The 17,969-nt window shown below is 48.3% G+C and overlaps 1 protein-coding gene across 4 annotated transcripts in view; it reads left to right on the forward strand.

The window, feature by feature from the left end:
* The first annotated feature begins 2,802 nt into the window (after positions 1 to 2,802).
* CFAP157 (cilia and flagella associated protein 157) overlaps positions 2,803 to 17,969 on the forward strand; it is a 31,250-nt gene continuing 16,083 nt past the window's right edge. For 2 of the 4 annotated variants that reach the window (XM_073541074.1, XM_073541075.1), the window contains exon 1: positions 17,085 to 17,522. In XM_073541074.1, coding sequence (XP_073397175.1) covers positions 17,377 to 17,522 — 146 coding nt within the window. In that variant the 5' untranslated portion in view covers positions 17,085 to 17,376. Of the gene's footprint in view, positions 2,818 to 16,877; positions 17,001 to 17,084; positions 17,523 to 17,969 lie in introns of those variants that run through there. The other 2 variants (XM_073541077.1, XM_073541076.1) reach the window with 2 other exon arrangements.

Here is a 17,969-nt window from a genome sequence, read left to right on the forward strand (position 1 = left end):
AGGGTTAAAAATTGACCAGCGATTTCTCATTTTTGCAACACCATTTTATTTTTACAGACCACATCAGATTTGAAGCCACTTTGAGGGGTCTATATGATAGATAATACCCAAAAGTGACACCATTCTAAAAACTACACCCCTTAAGGTCCTCAAAACCACATTCAAAAAGTTTATTAACCCTTTAGGTGCGTCACAGGAATTGTTTGAATATTTAAAAAAAAAATGAACATTTAACTTTTTTTCACAAAAAAAATACTTCAGGTTCAATTTTTTTTATTTTACCAAGGGTAACAGGAGAAATTGGACTGGAAAAGTTATTGTGCAATTTGTCCTGAGTACGCTGATACCTGATATGTGGGGGGAACCACTGTTTCGGCGCATGGCTGAGCTCAGAAGGGAAGGAGCGCCGTTTGACTTTTCCAATGCAAAATTGGCTGGAATTCTGATCGGACGCCATGTCACGTTTGGAGAGCCCCTGATCTACCTAAACAGTGGAAACCCCCCACAAGTGACCCCATTTTGGAAACTAGACCCCCCAAGGAACTTATCTAGATGTGTGGTGAGAACTTTGAACCCCCAAGGGCTTCACAGACGTTTATAACGTACAGCGGTACAATTAAAAAATCATTTTTTCCACAAAAATGATCTTTTCACCCCCAATTTTTATTTTCCCAAGGGTAACAGGACCCTAAAAGTTTTTGTGCAATATGTCCTGAGTACGCTGATACCCCATATGGGGGGGTAGACCACTATTTGGACGCATGGCAGAGCTCGGAAGGGAAGCAACGCCATTTGACGTTTTTGGCTGGAATTGAGATCGGACACCATGTCGCGTTTGGAAAGCCCCTGATGTACCTAAACAGTGGAAACCCCCCACAAATGACACCATTTTGGAAACTAGACCCCCCCAAGGAACTTATCTAGATGTGTGGTGAGCACTTTGAACCTCCCAAGGGCTTCACAGAAGTTTATAATGCCCGGGCATGAAAATAAAAAAATCGTATTTTTTCCACAAACATGATCAATTAGTCCCCAATTTTTTTATTTTCCCAAGGGTACCAGGAGAAATTGGACCCCAAAAGTTGTTGTCCAATTTGTCCTGATTGCACTGATACCCCATATGTGGGAGAAAACTACTGCATGGGCACACGTTGGGGCTCGGAAGGGAAGTAGTTACGTTTTGGAATGCAGACTTTGATGGAATGGTCTGCGGGTGTCATGTGCGTTTGGAGAGCCCCTGATGTACCTAAACTATTGAAACTCCCCACAAGTGACCCCATTTTGGAAACTAGACCCCCTAAGGAACTTATCTAGATGTGTGGTGAGCACTTTGAACCCCCAAGTGCTTCACAGAAGTTTATAACGCCCGGGCGTGAAAATAAAAAGATCATTTTCTTTTAGTTTTATTATTTTTCCCTAACTAAGGGGGTGATAACGGGGGGTTTGATTTACTATTTATGGCGGTTTTTATGTTTGGCAGCTGTCGCACGCTAAAAGACTCTTTTTATTGTAAAAATAGTTTTTGCATCACTACATATTGAGAGCTATAATTTTTCCGTATTTTGACCCACCGAGTCATGTGAGGTCTTATTTTTTGCGGGACGAGTTGACGTTTTTATTGGTACCATTTTCGGGCACGTCACATTTTTTGATCACTTTTTATTCCGATTTTTGGGACGCAGAATGAACAAAAACCAGCGTTTCATGAATTTCTTTTGGGGGGGTGCGTTTACACCGTTCCGCGTGCGGTAAAATTGATAAAGCGGTTTTATTCTTCGGGTCAGTACGGTTACAGCGATACCTCATTTAGGTCTTTTTTTTATATTTTGTCGGTTTTATGCAATGAAAACTATTTTATATAAAAAATAATTATTTTTGCATCGCTTTATTCTGCGAGCTATAACTTTTTTATTTTTTCACTGATGATGCTGTATGGCGGCTCGTTTTTGTGGGACAATAGGACATTTTCAGCGGTAAAATGGATATTTATATGCGTCTTTTTGATCGCGCGTTATGATAATAAATCATTATTTTTTGCTTCGTTTTTTATTTTTATTTTTCAAGGGGTTCGCTAAAGGAGTTAACTAATGGGACGGTTTTATAGGGCAGGTCGTTATGGACGCGGCGATACTAAATATGTGTACTTTTATTGTTTTGTTTTTTTTTATTTCCAAAAAATTAATTTATTGGGCGAATATTTTTTTTTTCTAATTTATTTGGCGATTTTTTAAAATTATTTTAACACTTTTTGTTTTTTTTAACTTTATTACATTGTCCCAGGTGGGATCACTGTGACAGATCAGCGATCTTTCACAGGCAGTGCAGCAGGCTTCCTCGTGCCTGTGCTTTGCAGGCACTGAGGAAGCCGGCTCCCTGCAGGCCCCCGAAGGTCCCCGTCGCCATCTTGGATTCTGGGGCCTGCAGGGAAGGAGCCCCCCGCAGCAGCGCTGCACATTTCGGTGTGCAAGGGGTTAACGTGTCGGGGGCGGTCCGTGACTGCCCCTGACACATTGTGCCTGGTGTCAGCTGTGATAATCAGCTGACACCCGGCCGCGATCAGCGGCGCTCACCACGACGTACTATCCCGTCCATGGGAATTAAGTCCCAGGGCACATGGACGGGATAGTACGTCACATGGCAGTAAGGGGTTAATATAAAGGAACAACCAATTATTACTTATATTAGTGATCTGCAACCTGGGGCCGACCAGCCATTTCAGAACTACCACTCCCAGCATGCCCTGGGACAGCTGGAGGGCCACAGGTGGCAGAACACGGACTTAAAAGGATCATTTCTCTGTAAATGCTGAACTGTAAGGTGATCATGTTACGGTCAGATTTATACCTTTCTGTAGGAAGTTGCTGGTTACCTGTAACGTCTCACGTGTGTGATATAAAGTTTATGGTGCAGAATCCCGGTTTCTGTCTTAGTTGGAACGTGTTGGCTTATTGGGGAGCTGGAGGGCTGTGATTGGAGGGCAAAGTCCAAAATCAAACATTAAAGAGGTTTCTGGGACGCTTGATCACTTCTCCTTAGGTAAGGCCATCAATTTCAGATCAATGAGGGTCCGACTCCCAGCACCCCCAACAATCACCTGATTTAAAGGAGTTTTTCCCGTCATCATAAATGGATTTTGCCGGACAAGCACATTTGCAATTTACTGCTTATTTACATTTTCAGCCGTTCTTCAGATATCAACACTTTTTTTATTTACAGATCGTTGCCTTGGAGACCGACCACTGCTGCTGGATAGCAGAACATGCACAATGCTTACAAGCATTGCTTTCCTGCTGGCTGGGATCACTGGAGTGGGTCGTTACCTCCTTATCCCGCCACAGCTTCAGGTCAGTGCTTACAAGCTACATAGCAGTGGTGTGGTGGTCGGAGGGAACCGTACGCTCCAGTGTTGCTGGCCAGCTTCAAAATAACTCAGTAGAAACAAGCTTACAAACACAGTGCATGTTTTGTTGTCCAGCAGCAGCGGTCGGTCTCCTAGGAAAACTAATCAATATTAGTCCCGGAAAGCCGAAAATCACAAATAGTGCAATGAGGGGTGTATGGAGCGGGCACAGGGGGGCTCAGGAAGTAGAATGGCTCCATACATGGTGGGTATCAGCTGTGTTATACAGCCAGCACCTGCTTCCAACAGCAGCGACCAGTGCTAGCTCCGATTGCAGCTGTTATTGACTAACAGTGGCACCTAAACTGGTACAGTGGTTTCAGCGCCCACCGCGCAATGCAGGACTACAGTTTTTTCCTTCAATGACCATCTCCCAAAAAATGTACTAAAACAGCTATCAAACCATCTAATGCTCCCCAAAATGTTACAATAAAAACTATAGCTCACTTCGCAATAAACTCTTGCACAGCTCCATCAATGTGAAAATTGAAAAAAAGTTGAGTCTGGCACCAAAAAAATAAAAAAAATATATATTTTTTTACAAAAGTCAGAATTTTTTTAAGCACTTCAATACAAAAAAATTAGAAAACCCTTAGGTTTGGTATTGCTATGATCTTACCGACCTGGAGAATCATAGTCCCAGATGTTTTTTAATGTACAATGAACAGTGTAAAAAAAAATGGCAGCACTTTTTTCCCACTTTTCATCCCGCATTGTATGGTAAGATGAATGGCGTCATTCATAACTACAACTCGACGCCCAATAAATAAGCCCTCATACAGCAATGTCAGGTATATGTGAAGGGGAGGAAGAAACAAAACAAAACTGGCTGCGTCTCCGAGGGGTTGTGGTTATAGCTGCAGTACCAGTCACAGCCTATAGACAAGGGTGGCGCTGATTCTGGGGAAAGAAAAACTATCTGCCTCTATTTTTATTTTCGTAAAAGTAAAAATGTTCTGAAGATAAAAAAAAATGCTGAAGCAGCGTGTTTCTGGCTGCAAATGGAGCCGCTGTGCCAACCGTTCATTATGGTTTACATTAATTATGTGCCAATTAAAGCAGATCATAAATCTGGCCCGATTCCATTCCTCCAGAGTCACACTTGGCTACAGACACAGTGTGCTGTTCCGTCTAAGTTATGATTATATCGTTTCATAGACTGTGTTATTTTCCATGCTGTGTAGTCCTGCATTTGCTCTGCTGCCACCTGCTGTCCTTTTTCTGCTGCTAATTAATTCTTGCCCATGCCTTTCACATCAGGGTCAGGTCATGCCTTCTTCTTCCTGCTAGCAGCCATTCTTAGTTTAACTCTCACCCGGGAGAGACACACTTGTACCGAGATGTGAAAGGCATCAGTTTTTCGACCACATTTGCTGCACGATTTGCTCCACCTTGCTTCACAATTTGCTGTATCACCATTGTTGTTAACATTCTGCACGTCTGGAGAACCTACTGCATTACCAATCATACTCTGTATGTCCAGATTTCCAAATAAACATGTCTGGACTTCACAGTCCCTGGTGTGTATCATCTCTCTGGACGCTGAACAGCAACAATGGTCCTGTCTGCTCTGCATTGAGGAAACGGAAGATAGGAATCTCTCCCAGCCCCACTCAAATACACCTCCATTCGCCTCATGTGGCGACAGAACAGTCGAAAAACTGCCTTGAGCCCGGCCAGAATTACCCTTACTTCCCTATCCACATGCCTGCGCTCTGCCTGCTCACATACTGCAGCCCTGCCCTGCTAAGAAATTGTCTGCATCGTCACCCCAGATCGCATTGTGCATAGAGACTCTCTGTATATAATTCCACATTGCTGCAGATTGTCGGACTGCAAAACCCCACAATTCTCCAAAATCAGCTTGGGAATCTCGTCAGGACGTCTTAACTAAGCTGCTCTGCGATTTCCAGCCCCCAATTCAAAAGTTCAGTTTCTTAAAGAGACAGTGCACCTTAAATCAAAATGGCCAAAAAAGACCCTGCAGTCTCCCACTGCTGAAACAGAGCAAATACAACCCGATACTGTCCATTATGAAGAGGGGGAAACAGAGCCAGCTTCAGAAACAGGCCAAGACTCACAACCAGTACGCTCCCTTAAGCCGTTAAAGGTCCTCGAGAACTACCATTCCACGAAGGATGAGTTCAATGACAACCTGGACAACCTATGGGAACGAGTCACCTTCTTCATGTCAGGCATTCAGCACCACAAAAATGATGCAGCGAGTCTACAGGACACTATAAAACGGCTAGACACGGCCCACGGAAGATACACGAGACTGTCCGCAAGGTACGTTGCCTACCTAAAAGACTCTAATATTGATGAAGCCTCATCAGAGTTAAGCAAAGCAGATTCCACCGACAGAGAAAAGGAATGCCGCTGTGCAAGACGTCATAGATAAAGCGGAGCTCCGTATTGCTCATCTTCAAGAATCAATATCTCACAGGTCAGGTTCATCCAAGCACTCTACTCGGTCATACAAGTCATCCTGCTCAAAAACTTCAACTCTCAGTGATAGAATCCTAGAGGCCCGTTTAAACGCAGAGCGATCCAAACTTAGACGTTCCTACACAGAAAAGAAAGCAGAGGCCGAAGCCAAGAAAGTAGAAGCGGAGGCCGAAGCCAAGAAAGTAGAAGCGGAGGCCGAAGCCAAGAAAGTAGAAGCGGAGGCCGAAGCCAAGAAAGCTGAAGCACAGGCAGAATCCAGGAAAGCTGAAGCACAGGCAGAATCCAGGAAAGCTGAAGCACAGGCAGAATCCAAGAAAGCTGAAGCACAGGCAGAATCCAAGAAAGCTGAAGCACAGGCAGAATCCAAGAAAGCTGAAGCACAGGCAGAAGCCAACAAAGCTGAAACACAGGCAGAATCCAAGAAAGCTGAAGCACAGGCAGAATCCAAGAAAGCAGAGGCTCAAGCAAGGATTCTTCCAACACAAATGGAGCAAGAAATCGCGCTAGCCGAAGTTAAAATACTCGAGCAGGCATTGAATCAAAACCTCGACCCGATTTGCCTACCACCACTGGAAGAAAAGGACCAAGCTGTCCGTACCAGTGATTACGTGCAGAAACAGATATCTGCAGCACACACCTTCTCCAGCAACGTTCAACTGAACAATGTGGAAATGTCCAAGTCAGCCCAACTTACGGTGCCAGTGTTACGCCATAATGCATCCCCTAAGGATCAACAATCATCACAAGACGCACTCCAGTCCATCTCCACAGTTCTGTTAGGAGTCAGATTTCTGCCCCTACTATGCAGGAATCTAGACCCTCACATTCTGCAGTCTCCTGCTCATTGTCTACTGCAGGAGATATTGCAGAGGAGATTGCCTTGCAGCAACTCTCTCCGGAGGCTAAGTCCTTCTTTCCATCTTCTGAGCATGCTCGTGGAACGAGTCCCCATTGGTGTTCGGGAGTCAGGTGCTCAGGTCCTGCTCTTATTCCCATTGGTTCAGCTCAGAGTTTTGGAGACTTCCAGAAGGTCCTGTTTGCTATAAGGGTATGTGCACACGTAGTGAAATCTGCTGCGTTTCCGGCTCTGCGGAAACGCAGCAGATTCTGCTGCGTTGTACAGTACCTTTATTTTCAATGGAAAAAAAACCGCAGTGCACATGCTGTGGATTTTTTCCGCGGTTTACAATCCACAGCATGTCAATTGTTTGGTGCAGAAACGCTGCAGTTTTACACCTCATCCATTATGAGGTGTAAAACCGCAGGGCAAAACCGCAGATAAACCGCAGGACTTTTGTCCTGCGGATGTACCTGCGGTTTTCTCTCCAAAATCCGCACACCCTAAAAAGTGCGCATGGCTGTTCCGCCATGCGCTAGTATAGTCATACTTGCTGCTGTGTGTATGTTGATGGATGTATGATCTGGTGAATGACTCATTTGAAACCCCATTCCTATGATATTACGTCTGTGTGAAGGAATGAGTTATAGCCAGTATTAGCGCCAGCACGCCATTGCTCCACAAGCACACCTGCTAGCGTCTACATCGCGCCTGCGTTACTGCGGTGTTACTCTGCGGCATTCTCCACGCCGCGCTGCTGTAGCAGCTTCAGTGTGCGTTCGCAGTTGCAACGCTGTTCACACAAGTAATTACGGTAGGTCTAGATGGATGTAGTGCCGTCATTTATAACTACTCCGGTGACCACTTACCGCTTGTGTGCCGCTGAGTCCCTGTGTCTCTAACAGGTTCAGCGTTGTTACATTTATCATTTGTAATAGCAGCTCTGTGAATTCAACAGAGATTGCTTAAGTGCACCTGGGTGATATCTAACCCTGTGCACACTACCGCCAGATTGCTCTTCCCTCACCTAGCAGCGGCTTTAACATCTACTGCACGGTGGACCCCGAGTGGCGAACGCACTTTATTTATATTTTTTATTTAGTGCCTTCCGCCACTCCTGACATTATACTAGCGCCAGGGTCTGGCTAGTGATGGCAGAACAGCAGCAACTCTTACAGTGCATTCGCCAGCTAGAGGGTCACTTGGCCACTCTTGAGAGGGCTCTCTCTGCTGCGCAGTCCACTGAAGCTGCTGTAAATGCACTCACAGATGCGGTTGGTCGCATGTCCATGTCCTCCCTCGCACCGACAGTTACCCGCCTCCCGTTGCCCGATAAATTTTCCGGTGATGATGCCTCCTGTAGAGGTTTCATCAGCCAGTGCTCAATCCAGCTGGAGCTGCTGGCTGAGCAGTTCCCTATGTAACGGGCCAAAGTGGCATTTATTCTTTCCCTACTGTCGGGCAAGGCGTTGGAATGGGCTACACCTTTATAGGAGCGTGGTGACCCCGAGATTCGGACCGCAGCTCACCTGCTAACAGCCATCAAGCAGGTCTTCCTCGGTCCACGGGTCACACACGACACCTCTCTGCAGCTGATTGCTCTAACCCAGGGATCCCTCTCGGTTAGCTAGTACGCCGTCCGTTTTCGGACACTGGTGTCCGAGCTGGAGTGGTCCGATAAGGACCTTATCCCTGTTTTTTGGAGCGGTTTAGCCGAGCACGTAAAGGATGCTCTCTCTACTAGAGAGATTCCTGCCAGTTTGGAGGAGTTAATTTCCATTTCTACCCGTATTGACCTCCGTTTTTCGGAGCGCGGTATGGAGAGTGCTCACTCCAAACGGAGAGTTACTCCGGCTCCCAATTTTTTTGAGCCTCTAGAGCTGCCCGAGCCAGAGGTTCTATCCCCAGAGCCCATGGAGGTGTCTCGCGCCATTTTTGAGACACGCCCGGCTCAAGATCCCATTTGCGGTTGTCACCGTCTACACGCTGCTTCTCAGGATGACAGCGTTCCGCAATGGTCAGAGTCTGTGTCGGTCGGCGAGACCTTTGTTCTTTCTCGCCTTAGGCCTAAGATTCTCGCCTGGGCGCACGCGTCCAGTGCGGATGGCCATAGTGGCTATATGCAGACCACGAAACTTCTGGCTGGGTCGTATTGGTGGCCGCACAGGGCTCAGGATGTAAAAAAATTTATTCGGGCATGCACCTCATGTGCTCGGGATAGCCTTCCCAGATGGAGTGTGGCGACGATCGCCGACACACGACAGTGTTCCACTGTAACTCCGGCTCCCATCGTCTCCCGGTTGTCCCTTTTGAAATCTGGTGATCTTGCTTCCCCTAACGCCTTCCGTGTGTCCCGGTTGTCTGTGTCACCTACCAGGACACCAGGCTCATCTTCGGACGAGTGTGAGACCTATGCCACAGTTGGGCACAGGTTGGTGGGTCGGAAGGCTCAGGGAGGAGGGGCCCTAGGAGGAGGGTAATGTTAGGAGTCAGATTTCTGCCCGTACTATGCAGGAATCTAGACCCTCACATTCTGCAGTCTCCTGCTCATTGTCTACTGCAGAAGATATTGCAGAGGAGATTGCCTTGCAGCAACTCTCTTTGGAGGCTAAGTCCTTCTTTCCATCTTCTGAGCATGCTCGTGGAACGGGTCCCCATTGGTGTTCGGGAGTCAGGTGCTCAGGTCCTGCTCCTATTCCCATTAGTTCAGCTCAGAGTTCTGGAGACTTCCGGAAGGTCCCATTTGCTATAAAAAGTGCGCATGGCTATTCCGCCATGCGCTAGTATAGTCATACTTGCTGCTGTGTGTATGTTGATGGAAGTATGATCTGGTGAATGACTCATTTGAAACCCCATTCCTATGATATTACGTCTGTGTGAGGGAATGAGTTATAGCCAGTATTAGCGCCAGCACGCCACTGCTCCACAAGCACACCTGCTAGCGTCTACATCGCGCCTGCGTTACTGCGGTGTTACCCTGCGGCATTCTCCACGCCGCGCTGCTGTAGCAGCTTCAGTGTGCGTTCGCGGTTGCAACGCTGTTCACACAAGTAATTACGGTAGGTCTAGACGGATGTAGTGCCGTCATTTATAACTACTCCGGTGACCACTTACCGCTTGTGTGCCGCTGAGTCCCTGTGTCTCTAACAGGCTCAGCGTTGTTACATTTATCATTTGTAATAGCAGCTCTGTGAATTCAACAGAGATTGCTTAAGTGCACCTGGGTGATATCTAACCCTGTGCACACTACCGCCAGATTGCTCTGCCTTCACCTAGCAGCGGTTTTAACATCTACTGCACGGTGGACCCCGAGTGGCGAACGCACTTTATTTATATTTAGTGCCTTCTGCCACTCCTAACAAGTTCAAGCCTAGTCATCGAAATCTCCAGAGGTTAAACCACAGCTCAACCCTGCAGCAACATCATTCTACCCGGGAACAATTCACCCGTCCACGCCACACAGCTTATACGCCCGAGGGGCACACAAGCTAACACGGTAACAAGGAGTGAAGGATCAGACATGTCCGAGTTTGCCTGGTGTATGGTGAGCAAAGATCTAATCAGCACCAGCCTCTCAAGGTTTGACGACTGTGCAGAGAACTACAGAGCCTGGAAAGCAACCTTCAAGGCCACCATTGCTGACCTCAACCTATCCGCAGAACAGGAGCTCGACCTCATGGTAAAATGGTTGGGTCCTAACTCCACAAACCGTATCAAGAGTCTTCAGACCATCTACGTGGGGCAAGCTGAAGCAGGTCTCGCTGCTGCCTGGCTGAGACTCGAAAGAACCTATGGCAGCGCTGATGCCATAGAAGAGTCCCTATTCAAGAGACTGCAGAACGTTCCAAGGATTAACCTTAAGGAAGCCCACAAGCTTCTGGACGTAAGCGATCTGCTTATGGAGCTGGAACTCGCAAAAAGAGACCCTCGTCTGTCTGGATTATGCTACCTAGACACCGCCCATGGGGTGAACCCAATCATCTCAAAGCTGCCACATAGTCTGCAAGAGAAGTGGGCAGTATGCGTTTCCAGGTACAAAAGGTCACATGATGTCACCTTTCCTCCGTTCAATCAGTTCTCCAAGTTTGTCAACGAACAGGCCCAAATAAGGAACGACCCTAGCCTAGACTTCCTGGAGTCTAACACTACAGCTCCAGCAACACCGTCATCAAGGTATGAAAGCGTCTCACATGGACGCAAGGACTTGAGAAATAGTGTAAGTGTCAGAAAGACTAACCTGCCACCACCTGCGGTACCCTCCGATAACCAGTACACTATTCCGTCGAGAGATACGTCTTTCAATCGTGAGTGTCCCATTCACAAGAAACCACACTCGTTGAACAAATGTAGAGGCTTCAGGTCCAAAACCATGCAGGAGCGCAAGAAAATCCTCAGCGAACTTGGGGTATGTTTCAAGTGCTGCACCTCATTAGAACACATGGCCAAGGACTGTAAATCTGCCATTAAGTGTGAAGAGTGTCATGGTGACAAACACCCATCAGCTTTGCATCCAACCTCAGCAACCAGCGATCCAGCAGTCGCAGTTACCTCTAGTCCGGCTACAAGCCATGACGGGGAGCCACAGAATAACGCCAATTCTACCACGGCTGTCTCCTGCTCATGCTCAGAGGTATGTGGGGAGAGCCAAAGTGATAAATGCTGTGCCAGGATATGCCTAATCAGAGTTTATCCAGAAGGGCAACCAGAGAAGGCAGTAAAAATGTATGCCATCATTGATGATCAGAGCAATCGATCCCTAGCTGGACCTAAGTTCTTTGAAGCCTTTAGAATCAAGGGACCAGCAACGCCATATACTCTGAACACTTGCTCAGGCCGCATAGAGACCAGTGGCAGGAGGGCACAAGGTTTCATTGCTTCTCCTGTCAAGTATGGACTTCACAATCCCTTGTGTGTATCATCTCTCCGGACACTGAACAGCATATGGTCCTGTCTGCTCTGCATTGAGGAAACGGAAGGGAGGAATCTCTCCCAGCCCCAATCAGCTACACCTCCATTCGCCTCATGTGGGGACAGAACACACGGCATGTGCAGAAGGGATAAGGCTTACTAATTGGGGACACCATGCAGGGCGGTCATGCTGCTCTGTATAACAAGAGGCCTGTCATTCACCGAGAATCCCAGAAACCAGAGCTGGAGGTAGTTCTGCTCAATATTGCAGTAATCAGACAGTATAAAAATGCATGCATGAAAAAAAAACCTCATAGTTGCTTTAGACCAGAAACAGCGCCATCTCTGACCACAGGTCATGTCCGGTATTGCAGCTCAGCACCATTGCCGTAAATAGAGATCAGCTGCAATACCAGACACGACCTGTGAACAGCAGGGGCATTGTTTTTGGAAGAATAAAAATAACCATCTGTTTTTCAAGTTGCATAATATCACGGTCCTGCTGCAATTTCACTTAAACGGATGCAGGTTTTCGTGGTCAATGGCTAAATAAATCCTTTTGGTACAAGATATTAAAAAGAATGACATTTTTCCATCTGTTCCTCTGCTTGTTGTCATTGAATAGGAACCATCATGGTTTATTGGTCACAGATATAATCGTGACAGATGAGTGACGTCACCACTGAGCAGGTATAACGTGACAGATGAGTGACGTCACCACTGAGCAGGTATAACGTGACAGATGGGGTGACGTCACCACTGAGCAGACATAACAGGTGACAGATGGGTGACGTGACCACTGAGTAGACATAACGGGTGACAGATGGGTGATGTCACCACCGAGCAAATAAAATGGTGACAGATGGGTGACGTCACCACTGAGCAGATATAGCGGGTGACATGACCACTGAGCAGACATAACAGGAAACAGATGGGGTGATGTCACCGCCGAGCAGATATAGCGGTGACGGATGGGTGATGTCACCACTGAGCAGATATAACGGTTGACAGATGGGTGACGTGACCACTGAGCAGACATAACGGGTGACAGATGGGTGATGTCACCACTGAGCAGATATAACGGTGACAGATGGGGTGAAGTCGCCACTGAGCAGATGTAACGGTGACAGATGGGTTGATGTCACCACTGAGCAGATGTAACGGTGACAGATGGGTGACGTGACCACTGAGCAGACATAACGGGTGACAGATGGGGTGACGTCACCACTAAGCAGATATAACGGGTGACATCTCCAGTGAGCAGATACAACGGGTGACAGATGGGTGACGTCACCACTGAACACATATAACGGGTGACAGATGGGGTGACATCAGCACTGAGCAGATATAATGGGTGTCAGATGGGTGATGTCACCACTGAACAGATATAACGGCGACAGATGAGTGACGTCACCACTGAGCAGGTATAACGTGACAGATGGGGTGACGTCACCACTGAGCAGACATAACAAGTGACAGATGGGTGACGTGACCACTGAGTAGACATAACGGGTGACAGATGGGTGATGTCACCACCGAGCAAATAAAATGGTGACAGATGGGTGACGTCACCACTGAGCTGATATAATGGGTGACATGACCACTGAGCAGACATAACAGGTAACAGATGGGGTGATGTCACCTCCGAGCATATGTAACGGTGACAGATGGGTGACGTCACCACTGAGCAGATATAACGGTGACAGATGGGGTGATGTCACCACTGAGCAGATATAACAGGTGACAGATCGGTGACTTCACCACTGAGCAGACATAATGGGTGACAGATGGGGTGACATCAGCACTGAGCAGATATAACGGGTGTCAGATGGGTGATGTCACCACTGAGCAGACATAACGGGTGACAGATGGGGTGACGTCACCACTGAGCAGACATAATGGGTGACAGATGGGGTGACGTCACCACTGAGCAGACATAATGGGTGACAGATGGGGTGACATCAGCACTGAGCAGATATAATGGTGACAGATGGGTGATGTCACCACTGAGCAGATATAACGGTGACAGATGGGAACATCACCACTGAGCAGATATAATGGGTGACAGATGGGAACGTCACCAATGAGCAGATATAACGGTGACTGATGGGGACGTCAACACTGAGCAGATATAACGGTGACAGATGGGGTCGTCACCACTGAGCAGATATAACAGACAGATGGGGTGATGTCACCACTGAGCATATATAACAGTAACAGATGGATGATGTCACCACCGAGCAGATATAACGGTGACAGATGGGGTGATGTCACCACTGAGTAGATAGAACGGGTGACAGATGGGTGACATCACCACTGAGCAGATATAACGGGTGACAGATGGGTGACATAACCACTGAGCAGATATAACGGGTGACAGATGGGGTGACGTCACCACTGAGCAGATATAAGGGTGACAGCTGGGGTGACGCTAGCACTGAGCAGATATAACGGGTGACAGATGGGGTGAAGTCACCAACGCAAAGATATAGCGGTGACAGATGGGGTGACGTCACCACTGAGCAGATATAACGGTGACAGATGGGGTGACGTCACCACCGCAAAGATATAGCGGTGACAGATAGGGTGACGTCACCACTGAGCAGATATAACGGTGACAGATGGGGTGACGTCACCACTGAGCAGATATAAGGGTGACAGATGGGGTGACGCTAGCACTGAGCAGATATAACGGGTGACAGATGGGGTGACGTCACCAACGCAAAGATATAGCGGTGACAGATGGGGTGACGTCACCACTGAGCAGATATAACGGTGACAGATGGGGTGACGTCACCACCGCAAAGATATAGCGGTGACAGGGTGACGTCACCACTGAGCAGATATAACGGTGACAGATGGGGTGACGCTAGCACTGAGCAGATATAACGGGGGTGACAGATGGGTGACGTCACCACTGAGCAGATATAACGGTGACAGATGGGGTGACGCTAGCACTGAGCAGATATAACGGGTGACAAATGGGGTGACGTCACCACTGAGCAGATATAACGGTGACAGATGGGTGACGTCACCACTGAGCAGATATAATGGGTGACGTCACCACTGAGCAGATATAACGGTGACAGATGGGGTGATGTCACCACTGAGCAGATATAACGGTGACAGATGGGTGACGTCACCACTGAGCAGATATAATGGGTGACGTCACCACTGAGCAGATATAACGGTGACAGATGGGGTGATGTCACCACTGAGCAGACATAACGGGTGACGTGACCAGTGAGCAGACATAACGGGTGACGTCACCACTGAGCAGATATAACGGTGACAGATGGGTGACGTCACCACTGAGCAGATATAACGGTGACAGATGGGGTGACGCTAGCACTGAGCAGATATAATGGTGACAAATGGGGTCACTGCTGGGGGTTTGTTACAACAGCACCTGGTCCCACACTGCAGGGGCCCCTCCAGCCCCAGACCCCGAGTTCTCCAACTTGAGGCTGAGGGTGTCCTCGATGATGCGGTTGTTCACCTCCAGCAGCATCATTGTGGCTCTGAAATGATTCACCTCACGGAAGGATGAAGCTGCTTCTCGACGTCCGTCAGTGACAGGCAGCCGCTCCCCGCCCAGACTCTCTGCTTTCCGTGCTACAAGACAGGCAATATGGCGCCTCCCGCTCACTCTTCCGCCGTACAACAATATGGCGTCAGTACGAAGAAAAAAAGCAAACCTGCATCCATCATGGCAGAAAAATACTGTATCATCAATACTTCCACCATGGTGGACACAAATGACAGTTTATAATTATATTGTTATTAAAAGATAAACTTTATTTCCGCCATAGAACAAAATGGCCCCCGGCGGAGAAGAAAGGCCCCACGGTCAGGCAGTAGGGCTGTCTGTGAGCTGCCTGTCCAGGGTGGTCTCGTCCCATTGATGGAAATATCAGGAATTCTGAGGCTGCAGTATGAGTGGTACACGTGAGAACATGGCCAGGATTCTGGACCAACACAGAGAACATATTTAGAACAATGAGATACTCTCTATATTCAGTCATCAGAACACCAGACAGAGCTTCTATCCCCATAAAATTATAGTACCAAGGTAAAAAATTCCCTAATCTCAATTATGCAAATAACTTCATTGTATAAACAGGGCAAGAAAAGTGCATCTAGTAATCACCATGGAAACATTAGTTAATAAAAACCAGTGGACAATGATGCAGCATGTGGGCAGCTTACACAACCATCACTAATATGTGTCACCTCAGGGAACCAGCACAAGTGTTACACAACATGCATGGGATTGCCTACAGTTCCACTGAGACACTGCATTTTGTGTAACACTTGTGCTGGTTCCCTGAGGTGACACATATTAGTGATGGTTGTGTAAGGCTACTTTCACACATCAGGTTTTCGGCGTCAGGCGCGATCCGGCGTCGTGCCGGAACGCCGGATCCGGCAAATGTTTAGTAAAACCGGATGTGACGGATCCGGTTTTCTGCCGGATCCGTCTTTTTCTTGACAGACAAAACCGGATCCGTCTCATCCGGTTCATCCGTTTTTCTATCCGTTTTTCGACGGATTACGCCGGATCCGGTTTTTAAAATTGACCCTTGTGGCCTTCCGAACGGGATTGGCTACTGGAAAACTAGATATAGCATGTTCCTACAGCCCTACTTTGACAGGTTGTAGTGGGCAGAGCTACTGAGCATGCTCAGACCAAAAAACCGGATCCGGCCGCCGGATCAGGCTTTCGCCGGATCCGGCGCATTGCGGCGCTCATAGGCTTTCATTGTGTGAAAAAGCCGGACGCGCCGGATCCGGCGTGTCCGGCTTTTTCGCCGGAGACAAAAAACGTTACAGTAGACGTTTTTTCCAGACGCCGGATCGCGACACATTGCCGGATCCGGCGAAAACCGGATGAAACGCATGGCCATCCGGCGCGATCCGGCGCAAATGCAAGTCAATGGGGGGGAAACCGGATCCGGCATTGCATTTCGCCGGATCCGGTTTCTGTCAAAAGCGCCGGATCGCGCCTGACGGCGAAAACCTGATGTGTGAAAGAGGCCTAAGCCACACACACGTTGCATCTTTTACCATGGTACTATATTGCATTTTATGGGGATAGAAGCTCTCTCTGGTGTGCTGATGACTGAGTGGTACACGTGGATTGGAGGCATCAGGAGGCACCGCTGCCCCTCTGCGGCGGCTCCTGCAGCAGGTCACAGCTCCTCATGGACCCATACTGCTGGTGTGAGGAGAGGGGACCCCCGATACATCATCCACTGACCCCCTGACTGATCACTGCAGCCATCAGCCCGCAGAACAACGCAGCATGCTACAAGGGAACAGGACCTTCCCTGCTGTCAGCGGCATGTGATCAGTCACATGACTGGGAGGAGCCAGGCAGTCGGTATAGGCGTTCTGCAGTACTAGGTAATTACGGAGCTCTGCACGGTGCACGTGTGAGATGCAGCGGAGCTGTGTGCCGGCTGCTGCAGTTGCCCCTGTGTGTGTCACGGCTGCTCAGTGGCGGATTATAATGGGGCAATGTACCCTGGGCTGGTGCCCCCCCCCACACCACTGGGCCCTGGGCTACCGCCCAGCTTGACCTCGTGATAATCCGCCACTGGGTAAGCACGCCTGTGTTCGCTGCCAGCCTGGCAATGCAGTGCCTGAAACCCCGCCCAGCTGAGTGGACACGCCCACTCGCGTGAGTCATAGTAGGCGTGGTTTTGCTGGCTCTCCGGCGGACAGGTCTTTGGTTGCTAGGTAACAGGACGCTACACTCTGTGACATCAGGAGAAGCAAGATGCCGCCCAAGAAGAAAAAGGGAACGGAAAGCTCCGCCGGTAAGAAGAAGACTCTGCCGGAGACGAGCAAACCGGAGCCGGTGTCTGAGGGGAGCAAGGAGTACTACCAGCTGCAGATCCAGGACCTGGAGGGCCGAGTGGACCGGTAACTGTGGCTTCTTGTAGTACTACAACTCCCAGCACTGCAGACTGTTAATGCAACTAGTCAAGAGGTTCTGCATCAGCAGTGACCCGATTCAATCTGTCAGTACCTAGGACTCTTTATAAATAAAGTTACTGCACTTCTCTCATATAACCTTATTTATAAAAGACCAAAGAAAGCATTAACCCCTTCCTTTTCTGGTCTTCCCAGAGCCATAGCGTTCTTTATTTTCCCATCCCCATAGCCGTCTAGGACGTGATTTTTGCAGGACACCATTTATTTCACCGCATGATGTATGGGACAAAAGAGAAAAAATCCCAAGTGCGGTAAATGGGTGAACAATCCCTCCTCGGTTCCCCATTGGTTTTTTCTTGGTAAGGTTCTTTTCGCCATTCATTGTACTGTAATAATTCCCCGGTAACGCGATTCTCTGGGACGGGGCGATTACGG

The sequence above is a fragment of the Dendrobates tinctorius genome, unplaced genomic scaffold, assembly GCF_039654945.1.
Source record: "Dendrobates tinctorius isolate UK_male_01 unplaced genomic scaffold, ASM3965494v1 ptg000120l, whole genome shotgun sequence".
NCBI classification, from domain to species: domain Eukaryota; kingdom Metazoa; phylum Chordata; class Amphibia; order Anura; family Dendrobatidae; genus Dendrobates; species Dendrobates tinctorius.